This window comes from Lepidochelys kempii, chromosome 28, assembly GCF_965140285.1.
Source record: "Lepidochelys kempii isolate rLepKem1 chromosome 28, rLepKem1.hap1, whole genome shotgun sequence".
NCBI lineage: Eukaryota > Metazoa > Chordata > Testudines > Cheloniidae > Lepidochelys > Lepidochelys kempii.
This window is the reverse complement of record NC_136407.1, coordinates 1,816,683-1,832,265: the sequence shown is the minus strand read 5'-3', so window position 1 is coordinate 1,832,265 and position 15,583 is coordinate 1,816,683. Positions and strand designations below refer to the sequence as shown.

General features: G+C 59.2%; 1 protein-coding gene across 1 annotated transcript; it reads left to right on the top strand.

The window, feature by feature from the left end:
• Positions 1–6,018: 6,018 nt before the first annotated feature.
• On the top strand, positions 6,019–15,019 carry CLDN7 (claudin 7). Its single transcript, XM_073326526.2, is given in 6 exon segments — positions 6,019–6,631; positions 6,633–6,711; positions 13,013–13,095; positions 13,098–13,179; positions 13,432–13,516; positions 14,076–15,019. Coding segments are annotated over 6 exon segments (639 nt in total). The 5' UTR covers positions 6,019–6,487; the 3' UTR covers positions 14,242–15,019.
• The last annotated feature ends 564 nt before the right edge of the window (positions 15,020–15,583 follow it).

The window sequence follows — 15,583 nt, the reverse complement described above, 5'->3', positions numbered from 1 at the left end:
ATCTCAGAGTTATCCCCATACACCCACACCTATCTATCTATCTATCTCTCTCTCTATCTATCTATCTATCCCCCATCCACCCCCTCTATCTATCCCATCCCCATTCACCCCCCATCTATCCCATCTATTTATCTTTCTCCACACACCCCCTGTATATATCTATGTATCCCCCCCATCTATCCATCCCAATCCACCTTATCTATCTATCCATCCCCATTCACCCCCCATCTAGTCCCATCCACCCCCTCTATCTATCTATCTATCTATCTATCTATCTATCTATCTATCCCCACACACCCACTCTATCTATCTTTGTATCCCCCCCATCTATCCATCCCAAAACACCCCATCTATCTATTCATCCGCATTCACCCCCCATCTGTCCCTCATCCATCCATCTATCTATCTATCTATCCCCACACACCCCATCTATCTATCTATCCCGAACCACCCCATCTATCTATCCATCCCCATTCACCCCCCATCCTATCCCCATCCACCCCTCTATCTATCTATCTATCTATCCCATCCACCCCCTCTATCTATCTATCTACCTATCTATCTATCCCCACACACCCATCTAATCTATCTATCTATCTATCTATCTATCTATCTATCTATCTATCTATCTATCTATCTATCTATCTATCTATCTATCTATCTATCTATCTATCTATCTATCTATCTATCTATCTATCTATCCCCATCCACACCATCTATCTATCTATTGTATCCCCCCATCTATCCATCCCAATCCACCCCATCTATCTATCTATCCCCATCCACCCCTCTATCTATCTATCCCGAACCAGCCCATTTATCTATCCATCCCCATTCACCACCCACCTATCCCCATCCACGACCTCATATCTATCTATCTATCTATCCCCACGCACCCCCTCTATTTATCTGTGTATCCCCCCATCTATCCATCCCAATCCACCCCATCTATATATCCATCCCCATTCACCCCATCTAGTCCCATCCAACCCATCTATCTATCTATCTATCTATCTATCTATCTATCTATCTATCTATCTATCTATCTATCTATCTATCTATCTATCTATCCCCCCACCCACCCACCCACCCATCCATCCCTCTATCTATCTATCTATCTATCTATCTATCTATCTATCTATCTATCTATCTATCTATCTATCTATCTATCTATCTATCCCCATCCACCCCATCTATCTATCCATCCGCATTCACACCGCCATCTGTCCCTATCCACCCCCATCTATCTATCAATCTGTCTATCCCCACCCATTCACCCATCTATCTATCTACTTTTCTATCCCCACACACCCACTCTATGTATCTTTGTATCCCCCCATCTATCCATCCCGAAACACCCCATCTATCTATTCATCCGCATTCACCCCCCATCTGTCCCTATCCATCCCATCTATCTATCTATCTATCTATCTATCTATCTATCTATCTATCTATCTATCTATCCCCATCCACCCCCTCTATCTATCTATCTATCTATCTATCTCTATCTATCTATCTATCTATCCCCATCCACCCCCCTCTATCTATCAATCTATCTATCTATCTATCTATCTATCTATCTATCTATCTATCTATCTATCTATCTATCTATCCCCATCCACCACCCCTCTATCTATTATCTATCTATCTATCTATCTATCTATCTATCTATCTATCCCCATCCACCCCCTCTATCTATCTATCTATCTATCTATCTATCTATCTATCTATCTATCTATCTATCTATCTATCTATCTATCTATCTATCTATCCCCATACACCCACCTATCTATCTATCTATCTATCTATCTATCTATCTATCTATCTATCTATCTATCTATCCCCATACAACCCATCTATCTATCTATCTATCCCCATCCACCCCCCTCTATCTATCTATCTATCTATCTATCTATCTATCTATCTATCTATCTATCTATCTATCTATCTATCTATCCCCATCCACCCCATCTATCTATCTATCTATCTATCTATCTATCTATCTATCTATCCCCATCCACCCCCTCTATCTATCTATGTATCCCCCCATCTATCCATCCCAATCCACCCCATCTATCTATCTATCTATCGATCGATCGATCGATCCCCATCCACCCCATCCACCCCATCTATCTATCTATCTATCTATCTATCTATCTATCTATCTATCTATCTATCCCCATCCACCCCCTCTATCCATCTATCTATGAATCCCCCCTTCTATCCATCTCCATTCACCCCCATCTATCCCCGTACACCCCATCTATCTATCTATCTATCTATCTATCTATCTATCTATCTATCTATCTATCTATCTATCTATCTATCTATCTATCCCCATCCACCCCCTCTATCTATCTATCTATCCCCATCCACCCCCTCTATCTATCTATCTATTTATCTATCTATCCCGAACCAGCCCATTTATCTATCCATCCCCATTCACCCCCCATCTATCCCCATCCACTCCCTCTATCTATCTATCTATCTATCTATCTATCTATCTATCTATCTATCTATCTATCTATCCTATCTATCTATCTATCTATCGATCCCCATCCACCCCATCTATCTATCCATCAGCATTCACCCCCCATCTGTCTCTATCCACCCCATCTAATCTATCTATATATCTATCCCCACACACCCACTCTATCTATCTATGTATCCCCCATCTATCCATCCCGAACCACTCCATCTATCTATGCATCCGCATTCACTCCCCCATCAGTCCCTATCCACCCCCTCTATCTATCTATCTATCTATCCCCACACACGCTCCTCTATCTATTTATGTATCCCCCCATCTATCCATCCCCATTCACCCCCATGTATCTCCATCCACCCCATCTATCTATCTATCCATCTATCTAGCTATCCAGCTACCTAGCTAGCTGTCCCCATCCACCCCATCTATCTATCCATCCCCATTCACCCCATCTATCCCCATCCACCCCCTCTATCTTTCTATCTCTCTATCTATCCCCACGCACCCATCTATCTATCTATCTATCTATCTATCTATCTATCTATCTATCTATCCCACACACCCGCTCTATCTATGTATCCCGCCATGTATCCATCCCCATCCACCCCCCATCTATCCCCATCCACCCCATCTATCTATCTATCCCCATCCACCCACTCTTATCTATCTATCCCCACACACCCCCTCTATCTATCTATGTATCCCCCCACCTATCCATCCCCATTAACCCCTATGTATCCCCACACACCCGCTCTATCGATTTATCCCGCCATGTATCCATCCCCATCCACCCCCCATCTATCTATCTATCTATCCCCCAAAACCCCCTCCCCTCTGTCTCTCTAGGACAGACACTGTGGGGGAGTTCGTACATGTTACTGCCCCAGTGGTGATGAAGGGTCCGGCGTGGGGCAGCGAAGGGTCCGGCCTGGGGTAGGGAGGGGCCTGGCATGTGGAGGTGAAGGGCCTTGCATGGCGTGGGTAAGGGCATGGTGTATGCAGGGGAAGGGCCCGGCATGGGGCAGCGAAGGGCCGGGGGGTGGGATCAGTAGCTGCCTGGCATGTGGGGGGGAAGGGCCCGGCGTGGGTTGGGGAAGGGCCCGGCGTAGGGTGAGGAAGGCCTGGGAATGGGGCGGGGAAGATCCTGGCGTGTGGGGGGGAAGATCCTGGCGTGTGGGGGGAAAGGGCCCGGCCTGGAGTGGGGAAGGGCCTGGCGTGTGGGGGGGGGGGAGAGCCGGGTCTGGGGCAGGGAGGGCCTGGCAGTGGCTCCCAGGCCGGGGGAGGCCCCAGGGGTCTGAGCTCAGGACAAGGTGGGGCAGGTGTTCAGCGTGGGGGGCTGAGAGAGGAGGGGATGTCACAGGCTGGGGCAATGAACCCTGTACACACCCAGGTCAACGCCGGGACACAGAGACAGACAGACAGACACACACACACAATGACCCCTTCCCCCGGGCGCCCCCCTGGCCCCCCAGGATGGGGCGTGGGGGGAGGGGTTTCACTCTCTGGGTCCCTGCCCATCTCTGGGGAGACCTGCCCCCATGAATCAGCCGCTCTCAGCGTCAATGGGATGAGGGCAATGAACAGGGAGGGGTGGGGTGTGGGGCAGAGGTGAAGGCATGGGGCGGGGACTGCTATGGGACAGCGGAGGGTGGGGTGGAGTGATCCTATGGGGTGGGGTCTGGGGCACATGGGAGAGCACTGAAGGGATGCCATGGGGCAGGGAGGAGGGCTGGGGCTAGGTGTGGGGCAGAGGGGAGGGCACTTCAGGGGATGCCATGGGGCAGGGTGTACAGCAGGGGAGCTCCTTTGGGGCAGGGCATGTAGAAGAGAGAAGAAGGCACTGGGGAGGATCCCAGGGGGCAGGGTGTGGGGCAGAGGGCAGAGCGCCCAAGGGGGTATTCCATAGGGCAGGATGTGGGGCAGAGGGGAGGGTGGTGGGGGGAGACAGTGGGTCAGAATGTGGGGCAGAGGGGCTACTCCATGGTGCTGAATGTGGGGCAGAGCAGGAGGGATCATGTGGGGCAGGGTGTGGGGCAGAGCGGGGATCCCGTGGGGCAGTTCCTGCGGGGAAGGGTGGGGTGGGGGAGATCCTGTGGGGGCAAGGTGTGGGGCAGAAGAGAGGTCTCTGGGGTGGATTCCCGGGGCAGGATGTGGGGCAGGGACCCAGAGCTCATGACGCGGGGAACCCGTGAGTGGAGTTTCTATTTCACTTCCGATGGTGAGTCACAGGCAGTGAAACCTGCCCCCCACCCCACTCCTGCCCTCCCCCTGCCCCCACTTAACCCCTGACCCCCCCCACCCCCACCCCACTCACCCCCCTGCCCCCACCCCACTCCTGCCCTCCCCCTGCCCCCCACTTAACCCCTGCCCTCCCCCCACCTTCCCCCACCCTCCCCCTGCCCTCCACTTAACCCCTGCCCTCCCCCCGCCTCCCCCCTCCGTTTCCCCTGGCCTCCCCCCCCACTCCTCCCTGCCCTCCCTCTCTGCTCACCCCTTTCCCCCCCCCACTCACCCCTGCTCTCTCCCCCACCCCCTGGCCTTCCCCCCCCACAGTTCCCTGCCCTCCCCTCCCCTGCACTGCTCCCTGGCCTTCCCCCCCACTCACCCCTGCCCTCCCTGCTGCCTTCCCCGCTACTCACTCCTGCCCTCTCCCCCACCCTTTCCCTCCCCTGCCTTCCCCCACTCACCCCTGCCTTCCCCCCGCCTTCCCCCCGCTTTCCCCCCACTCACCCCTGCCTTCCCCACACTCACCCCTTCCCTTTCCCCTCATCCCCTGCCCTTCCCCCCTCCCCCCTGCCCACCCCTGCCTTCCCCAGCCCCCTTGCCTTCCCCCCATTCACCCTTTCTGCCCCGCCCTCTCCACTCAAACCCCTGTCCTTCTCCCCGGTCACCTCTTCCCCCCCGCCCCACCCTCTTCTTGCCCTCCCCCTCACCCCCACTAACCCCCTTCCCTTCCCCCCCTGCCCCTGCCCTTCCCCCCCTTTCAATCACTCCCCCTTCCCCCCATTCTGCCCTGCCCTTCCCTTCCCTTCCCCCCACTCATCCCCCCACACCGTGTGGGGTGGGCAGGTGACAGCCCCCCTAACCCATTCAGGCACCTGCCACTCCCACACCCAGGCATATCCCTGCTGCACCGTTATGTGGCGTGGACTGACGGGGAACCCGGGGATCAACTCCCTCTCCCCGCACCCACATCCTATTCCCAATGTGCAAAACAGTCAGAGCTGGCATAGACCCCCCCCCCGATAAGACCCCCCCCCCCGCTCCCATGATGCCAGGCACTTCCCATATACACACTGAGACACCCCCCCCAGCTAATCTTCCCATTGTACAGGTGGGGAAACTGAGTCACGGTGGGTGGCTGGGGTGTGGGGGGAATGGGAAGTGGGGAAGGCATTGGAGGAGAGGGGGAAAGTTGCTCAGCTCCGGGGGGCAGTGGGGGTGGGTGGGTGGGGGTTCTGCTCAGACAAGCGGGGTGGGGGGCAGCGGGGTTGAGCGCCCCTCCCCCCAGCCGGAACCTGCCCTGCCCTGGTTTTACCGCCCCTAATGACTCTCCTTCCGTCCCCATGGCCCCGGGGTGATGTCATGAAACTTCCCCTCCCCCCGCACCCTAGGCTTGTCCCCTCCCCCCCAGGCCTGTCCCCTCCCCTTCCCCGCCCAGGGCATAAAAACAGGTGAGCAATTTACCTGGCCAGGTAGAGGGCAGAGGATTGTAGCTGTCTGGACGCGGCGCGCTTTCTCCAGGGACCACTCCCCACCCCCACTCCCACCCTTCTTTTGTTTGGGTCGCCAGTTCCTCTCCGGATCCACCCGTGTTTTTGGGGGGGTCGCGCTCCCCGGATCCACGCGCGTTTTTGCTTTGACCCCCCCCCACCTGCTGCTTTTTTTTTTGAGGGGGGGTGCTTCGTTTGGGTCGCGCGCCCCCTCCCCCGGATCCACGCGTGGTTTTTGTTTTGTTTTTTTTTTCCCCTTATTTTCCTCTCTCCTGGGTGGCTCGCCATGGCCAACTCCGGGCTGCAGCTGCTGGGCTTCGTGCTGGCCCTGCTGGGCTGGGTGGCCCTGATCGCGGCCACCATCCTGCCTCAGTGGCGCATGTCCTCCTACGCCGGGGACAGCATCATCACGGCCGTGGCGGTCTACCAGGGGGCTGTGGATGTCCTGCGCCTGGCAGAGCACGGGGCAGATCCAGTGCAAGGCCTACGATTCCATCCTCAACCTCAGCTGTGAGTCCGGGGGGGGGGGGGGGGACCCCGCTGCAATGGGAGGGGACCCCGCTGCAATGGGAGGGGAGACACTCTCGTGACTTCTGAGCCCCCTCTCTGCCCCCCCACACTCCCGTTCGTGGGGAGCGGTCCCCCCCCCTCCCCAGCGCTTTCCTCGCTTCACCCCCCCCCCCCAAGCCACAAAGTCAATATTTGCCCAACTTTAGCTGATAAACCCAGCGCGCCTTTATAAACAGTCGCTGGTTCCCCCCCCCCCCCCCCACGCACACCCCCTCACCCCCCTCTGCTCTCCCAGCTTTGCCCCCCCCCACGCACACCCTTTCTCCCCCCCCCGCAGCACTCCCCCTCCCCGAGCCGCCCGCTCCAGTTCTGGGGCCCCCTCTGCTCTCCCGGCTCTGGGGGGGACCCCCCCTCTCCCCGCGCGCCCCCTCTGCTCTCCCGGCTCTGGGGGGACCCCCCCCTCTCCCCGCGCGCCCCCTCTGCTCTCCCCGGCTCTGGGCCCCCCCCACGCACACCCTTTCTCCCCCACCCCGCAGCACTCCCCCTCCCCGAGCCGCCCGCTCCAGTTCTGGGGCCCCCTCTGCTCTCCCGGCTCTGGGGGGACCCCCCCTCTCCCCGCGCGCCCCCTCTGCTCTCCCGGCTCTGGGCCCCCCCACGCACAACCCTTTCTCCCCCCCGCAGCACTCCCCCTCCCCGAGCCGCCCGCTCTAGTTCTGGGGCCCCCCCCTTCCCCGCCCCACGCGCGCCCCCTGTGCTCTCCCGGCTCAGGGACACCCCCCCCTTTCCTTCCCTCCCCCACACGCGCCCCCTGTGCTCTCCCGGCTGGGGGCCGCCCCCCGCACACCCTTTCTGCCCCCCCTCCCCGAGCCCCCCCCCACTCCAGTTGTGGGACCCCGCCTTTCCTGCCCCACACGCGCCCCTTCCGCTCCCCACTCCTGCCCCTGCGCTCTCCTTTAGATCTGCCTCCAGCCCCTACAATCCCCCCCCCCCCCCCCCGGAGCAAACCCCCAGGTATTTCCCTGGCGGGTTGGGGGTTAAATTTACCCCAATATCCCCCCCTCAGTGAGATGTTAAAGCCCCGTTAAATTGGGGGTGGACGGAGAACCCCCCCATCTAGTGGGATTGCAAAGTCTCTTTAAATTGGAGGGGGGGCGTTTATAGCTCTTTTTAAAGACCCCTCCCCCTTCCATTGATGAGGTGTGAATTAAAGGGGACCCCCCCCTTCCTCCTCCCCAGCTCTCCTGGGTTTGTAGATCTCCCCCCCCCCCCACCCCGCCCCTGTACCCTTCTCTCTTCCTTTCCTTCCACTGGTTCATTCCCGTCTTCTTCTTTCTCTGTCTTCCTCCCGCCCCCCCCGCCCCCCCCCCAGAACCGGTTGGATCACCCCTGGGGCCTCGCCCTGCTGCTGAGACCCAGGACAAAGGGCGACATGAATGGCCCCCCCCTCCCCCCGCCCCACTCACTCACACAGGTGGACCCTGGCTGCACCTGCAGGCTGGCGGGGGCGGGGGCGGGGGGGGGCTCTTCCGCGGCTTGAATTTCCCGGGATCAAAGTCCCCCCCCCACAGGGAAAACAGCCCCCCCAGAGAGCGCGGGGAGGGGCTGATCTGGGGTCCAGGAGGTCTTGCGGGGGGGGGACACACTCCTCCCCTTACACATTTACCTTTCTTCCTCCCGTTCTCCTCCCCCCCGCAACTTGAAAAGAAACAGAACCCCCCCCCCCCGACCCCCCCCCCCAAAACCAGCAACAAGGAGGTTTTTCAGACCCTCCGGAGAGCTCAGATCGTGGCTGCAGGGCGAAGAACACAAAGAGGAAGTGAGGGCCAGTGGTTGGAGGCTGGCACTGGGGCAGGACTCCTGGGTTCTCTCCCCAGCTCCGGGAGGGGAGTGGGGGCTGGCGGTTAGGGCGAGGGGGGGGCTGGGAGCCAGGACTCCTGGGTTCTCTCCCCTGCTCTGGGAGGGGAGTCACCCTGAGTTTCAATAAACACCCTCAGGCTCTCCAAGCCCCATCCAGTTCCTCCAGTCCAGGAGCAGATTGAAATAACCTGGGTGTGGTGTTTTACCTTCCAGCCATTACTGCCCTGACTGAGGCCGCTAAGTTCCCATGTCAGCCCCCCACATCACCATCCTCTGCCCCCCCAAGACACAGCCCTGCCCCCTGCAATCCCGTAGAGCTCTTCACACATCATTAGATAACCTTTCCCCCTCACTGTGCCCCCAGGCTCTAACCACCAGCCCCCACTGCCCTCCCAGAGCAGGGGAGAGAACCCAGGAGTCCTGGCTCCCAGCCCCCCCTGCTCTAACCCACTAGCCCCCACTCCCCTCCCAGAGCCCGGGAGAGAACCCAGGAGTCCTGGCTCCCACTTTTGGGTCCTGTTCTGCACTCAGACATTGAGCAAGGTTTCCCCAAGGAGGAGGAGGAGCAGTACCTGAGGATGAAGGGCGTACCAGGCCTGGTAGGGAGCCCTGGGCTGCCACCCCGCAGGGCCACGGCCCCTGTGACCCCTGTGGTTGCGATTAGGTCTCCTATCGTGGGCTGGATGAAGGGAGTTTATTTTCCCAAATAACGCAGCCCGATAAGATTAAAGTGGCTGGATTGTTCCCCTGAACTGTTATAAACTCCCTGCCCGGAGCGATAGAACCCAGAAGTCCGGGCTCCCAGCCCCCGCTGCTCTGACCCACCAGCCCCCACTCCCCTCCCAGAACCGGGGAGAGTACCCAGGCATCCTGGCTCCCAGCCCCCCCTGCTCTGACCCACCAGCCCCCACTCCCCTCCCAGAACCAGGGAGAGAACCCAGGCGTCCTGGCTCCCAGCCCCCCCTGCTCTGACCCACCAGCCCCCACTCCACTCCCAGAGCAGGGGAGAGAACCCAGGAGTCCTGGCTCCCAGCCCCCGCTGCTCTGACCCACCAGCCCCCACTCCACTCCCAGAGCAGGGGAGAGAACCCAGGAGTCCTGGCTCCCAGCCCCCGCTGCTCTGACCCACCAGCCCCCACTCCCCTCCCAGAGCAGGGGAGAGAACCCAGGCGTCCTGTCTCCCAGCCCCCGCTGCTCTGACCCACCAGCCCCCACTCCCCTCCCACAGCCCGGGAAAGAACCCAGGCGTCCTGTCTCCCAGCCCCCCCTGCTCTGACCCACCAGCCCCCACTCCCCTCCCAGAACCGGGGAGAGTACCCAGGCGTCCTGGCTCCCAGCCCCCCCTGCTCTGACCCACCAGCCCCCACTCCCCTCCCAGAACCGGGGAGAGAACCCAGGTGTCCTGGCTCCCAGCCCCCCCTGCTCTGACCCACCAGCCCCCACTCCACTCCCAGAGCAGGGGAGAGAACCCAGGAGTCCTGGCTCCCAGCCCCCCCCTCGCCCTAACCGCCAGCCCCCACTCCCCTCCCGGAGTTGGGGAGAGAACCCAGGAGTCCTGGCTTCCAGCTCCCCCTTGCTCTAACCACCAGCCCCCACTCCACTCCTGGAGCTGGGGAGAGAACCCAGGAGTCCTGGCTCCCAGCCCCCCCCTCGCTCTAACCACCAGCCCCCACTCCCCTCCCGGAGCTGGGGAGAGAACCCAGGAGTCCTGGCTCCCAGCCCCCCCTTGCTCTAACCGCCAGCCCCCACTCCCCTCCCGGACTGGGGAGAGAACCCAGGAGTCCTGGCTCCCAGCCCCCCCTCGCTCTAAACCGCCAGCCCCCACTCCCCCTCCTGGAGCTGGGGAGAGAACCCAGGAGTCCTGGCTCCCAGCCCCCACTCCCTCCCCGGGATTTTTCTGGCTCTATGGCCGTTTCAGTGAAACTGCCTGGCTCTGGTGGTTCCCGCTGTCTCCGGCGAGTGGGGAGAGCGCTGAGGGTGGGGCTGGCCGGGGACAGGGAATTGAGAGCCAACTGGTTGAGTCACCCTTGGGTGGGGGGCGGTGGGGGAGGGAGAAAACTCAGTGGCTGGCGGGAAGCAGGAGCTGGGGTGTTCGTCTTTAAATTTATGCAGCGCGGGGCCAAAGTCCCCTGCTCCGCCTCCCCCGCCCCCAGGTGACAAGACACATGGCAAATGGAGGATTTCACCTTGCAGGTGCAGAACAGTTGGTGACGATCCTGTCCCGCCCCCCCCCCCTGCTTTGTAACGGTGGAAACTGAGGCAGTGAGAGGGTGGGACAGAGCCAGGGAGAGAACCCAGTAGTCCTGGCTCTCCCCCTCCCCCCCCAGCTCTCACCCACCAGCCCCCACTCCCCTCCCAGAGTGGGGGAGAGAACCCAGGAGTCCTGGCTCCCAACCCCCCCCCAGCTCTCACCCACCAGCCCCCACTCCCCTCCCAGAGTGGGGGAGAGAACCCAGGAGTCCTGGCTCCCAACCCCCCCCAGCTCTCACCCACCAGCCCCCACTCCCTTCCCAGAGCCAGGGAGAGAACCCAGGAGTCCTGGCTCTCCCCTCCCCCCCCAGCTCTCACCCACCAGCCCCCACTCCCCTCCCAGAGTGGGGGAGAGAACCCAGGAGTCCTGGCTCCCAACCCCCCCCCCCCCAGCTCTCACCCACCAGCCCCCCCTCCCCTCCCAGAGTGGGGGAGAGAACCCAGGAGTCCTGGCTCCCAACCCCCCCCCCCCAGCTCTCACCCACCAGCCCCCACTCCCCTCCCAGAGTCGGGGAGAGAACCCAGGAGTCCTGGCTCGCTGCCCCCACCCTGCTTTGATCCTAGATTTCCCTCCCCGAGGCAAATTTCAAGGAGCTGGAAGGAGATGCGCTTTACCAAGCTTGTAATTAACCCAGAGCATCTATAGCTTTAGGCTAGTACAGTGACAGATGGTTGATGAAGTACTCTAGATTTATATGGAGAGTGGGGTGTAGTGGTTAGAGCAGGGGGGGCCTGGGAGCCAGGACTCCTGGGTTCTCTCCCTGGCTCTGGGAGGGGAGCGGGGGCTGGTGGTTAGAGCAGGGGGGCTGGGAGGCAAGACTGTTAAGAGGTAGACCAGTGGTCCATCTAGCCCAGTGTCCTGTCTTCTGACAGTGGTTCAGCAGGATTAGCAATCAGCATCTACTCTCAGCGTCTGATGCTCGGAGGTTTAGGGACTCCCAGAGCACGGGGTTGCACCCCTGCTCTTCTTAGCTCGCAGCCCTTGACAGACCTGTCCCAGGAACTTCTCAAACTCTCGGTGGAAACCAGTTATACTTTTTAGCCTTCGCCACATTCCCCTAGCGAGGAGTTCCACAGATCGACGGCACCTTGTGTGAAGAAACACTTCTTTTCTTTCGGTTGAAAACTGCTGCGTATTCATTTCATTTTCCAACCCCTCGTTCTTGTGTGAGAAGGAGGAAATACCACTTCCTTATTGACTTTCTCCACCCCCGTCATGATTTTATAGACCTATGTCCTACCCGCCCCATTTCGCTGTCTCTTTCCTAAGCTGAAAAGTCCTGGTTTTATTCATCTCTCCTCGTCCGGCAGCCCTTCCAGATCCCGAATCCTTTTTTGCTGCCCTTTCCTGCATCTTTTCCAATCCCGACAGATCTTTTCTTGAGACGGGGCGGCCGTATCCAGGCCGTGGGCGTCCCATGGGTTTAGCTCGTGGCAACATGGCTTTTCCCGTCGACTCCAAGATCCCTCGCTGGAGCGGGATCGGCTACTGTCGACCCCCCCCGCCATGGTTTTGTGGGCATATTTGGGATTACGTTGGCCCACGTGCGTTGCTTTGCACAGATCGGCAGTGGATTTCCTCTGCCGTTGGGTTGCCCGGTGGCGTGAGATCCCTTTGCCCTGCTTGGGGGGGCGGAAGTAGCCGGAGTAATTTTGTCTCCGTTAACTTTGCCACCCCACGGGGCACCCCGCTGAGAAGGACGTTGGCCAGCACTCATCCCATTGCAGAGCCCCCAGGGACCCCACTGTGAAAACTGACCCTTTCTTCTATCTTTTAACCTGTTAATGATGCCTGGGTTCTCTCCCTGGCTCTGGGGGGGGAGTGGGGTCTAGTGGTTAGAGCAGGGGGCCTGGGAGCCAGGACTCCTGGGTTCTCTCCCTGGCTCTGGGAGGGGCGTGAAAGCTGGTGGGTTAGAGCAGGGCGGGCTGGGAGCCAGGACTCCTGGGTTCTCTCCCTGGCTCTGGGAGGGGGAGTGGGGTCTAGTCGTTAGAGCAGGGGGCCTGGGAGCCAGGACTCCTGGGTTCTCTCCCAGGCTCTGGGAGGGGAGTGTGGGCTGGTGGTTAGAGCAGGGGGCCTGGGAGCCAGGACTCCTGGGTTCTCTCCCCGGCTCTGGGAGGGGCGTGAAAGCTGGAAGCCAGGACTCCTGGGTTCTACTCAGTGTTGCCTCACGCAGTTTCTCTCTCCCCACTCCAGCTGCTCTCCAGGCCACGCGGGCGCTCATGGTGGTCTCCATTGTGTTGGGGGTCATCGGCATCGGCGTCGCCTCCATGGGCATGACGCGCTATCTCAGAGTGGGGGGGACAACAAGGTGCAGAAGGCGCGCATCGCCATGACCGGGGGGCTCATCTTCGTGGTGGGAGGTGAGTCGAGGAAGGGGCCGGCGTGTGGGTAGCCACTGGGTTCCCAGGCCTGGAGTGGGTGGGAGCCCCGGTTCTAGCCCCCCCCCTGCCCCCGTGATGGGGGCTACTGGCTGAGGCCTGGGCGATTCATCTCATGCATGAAATTAGCAGGGAGCTGGCGCCCCCTGGAGGGGGACAGGCCCTGTGTCCCACTTCCACGTTCGAAATGCCACCTGGCTCCGTCTTTCTGAGCCGTGTTTCTCTCCTCCCCAGGTCTAGCGGCGCTGATCGCCTGTTCCTGGTACGGAAACCAGATCGTGCGAGATTTCTACGACGTCAGGGTACCTGTGAACACCAAGTGAGTTGCGGGCTTCTCCCATGTGTGGCTCGAGGGGGGCGCTGTGGGGCAGGGAGCTGGGCAGTGGGCTCTGCAGGGGCGCTCTCCCTCGGCAGGCAGGGCTGGCCACAGGGGATTGTTTGCCTGGAATTACCCCCCAAAATCATAAGCATCAAAGACCCCCCCCCCACCCTTCCCCTGCTTCCTGGTGTGGACCCCGGTGTCTGGGAAAAGTCTCCGGGGAGGGAATATGGAATTCCTAGGTTCAGTCCCCCTGAAGTTTTCCTGGATATTTAGGGATTTTCCTCGGCCTCTGGTCCCAGACTCCTCTGTAGTTTCGTTGTGTGATTGTTAAATAGCCCCCCCCCCCACGAGGTGGCTGCATCTCTGCGCCGGACGAGGGATCCCCATATAACCAGCCGCCCTGCCCCAGAAGTGGCTGCCTCTTAAGGTTTCCTGACTGGAGGTGCATGAGGCGGGGCTAAGTGGAAAGGGGCGGGGCTGTACAGAACAGGGTGGGGCTATGGGGCAAAGGGGTGGGCCCACATCTGATCAGTCTCCCCCCCGCCCCCTTTTCCAGGTATGAATTTGGATCGGCGATCTTTATCGGCTGGGCTGGGTCCGCCCTGGTCTTGCTGGGAGGGGGTCTCCTCTCCTGTTCCTGCCCTGGGAAATCGGGGTACAAGAAGTCGTACCCCAGGAGCAAAGCCGTTTCTCAGCCCCCCACCAACAGGGAATACGTCTAGCGCCCTGATTTGATGCCAGCTGTTCGGCCCGTACCCCTTTCCGCTGTCGACGACCCGGAGCCTGCCAAGGGGTTAACTCCTTGCATTGTGTGTGTGTGGAGGGGTTACCCCCGACTTAGGAATATCGGGGTGCTCCCGAACTCTGCACAGATGTTTTTAAAGCCATTCGTGCCCATTGAGATTGGTTTTTACTTTCCCACATTTTTGGGGGTGCAGTGTACTTGGGGCAGGGTTAACTGAATAAGGGGGGGTGCCCCTAAATTCTGTCCAGCGTAGCTTATTTGGGGGGGAAGGGGGTGGGGTTTTCATTTTCTAGACGGGGAGGGGTTTTTAAGACCACCGCAAAACAGGATATACCAGTAAAAAGCATTTCTTATGGGGCGTGTATATTCTGCCATACGTTGGAGACACTAGCATGGAGAGCCTTTCGTTTTAGCTGGGGATCACCCCAATATAACTGACCCGACCTGTCTCTGAAGGGGGAGATCCCCACCCCAAAATCTTACGATCTGTCATTAAAATGCCCGCCCCCCCCTTTAAGAGTCTCTCCGCATAATTGCTATGGTGGAATTGTATTTTGTTTTTTATTTTGTTTGCAAGGTGGGGGGAGGCCCTGTAGGGGAATTTAATGGCGGGGGGGGGGGGCGGGGGAGAATGGCTTTATTTAAAAGCGCTCCCGCTCGTTAGGGGTTTTTAACGAATGATCTGTGCGTGGCTGGGATTCATGTGGTCTTTATCCTTTTTTGTACAGAAATTAAAACCTGTGTGTTTTGGAAAAGTGTCTGTCTGGGGTGAGATCTGTCTTTGGGGGTGCCCTCTAGGGGTGGGGTAGGTTCCCCGAAGGGGGAGACCAGTGTGTCCGCACTGCCCCCTGCAGGAAAGGTGCTGGCCGCATCTCGGCGCCAGACGGGTTCCCTGTTTAACTAGCCGCCCTTCCCCAGAGGTGGCCGCATCTCAGCACTGGGCCCGTTGCCCTTCCTTGTGCCCCCTCATCCTCTCTCTCTAGTTTAGGGGGGGTCCCTCATACTCTCCCAGAGTCCTCCCTCCCCCCGCCAAGGCTGTCTTCCTCCAGTTGCCATGTAACCCGTTTTCCCCCTCCCCAGGCTGGGTTTAGGGCCAGATGACTGCTTGGGGGGGGCTGGCTTTGGGGGCGCCGGGCTGGGGAGGGGGAGCTGTTTAGATTGTCAATGAATTAATTGTCTTATGGGCCAGGGATAAATCATGCAGGCAGCGAAGTGGAGAAATGGCCGGCAAACGCAGTCAAAAATAAAGTATTTAAAAGTTTAACAAGGGGCGGGGCTCCGGGCGAGAGCGGTCCTGTTCCTGCCCCCCCGGGGTCCCC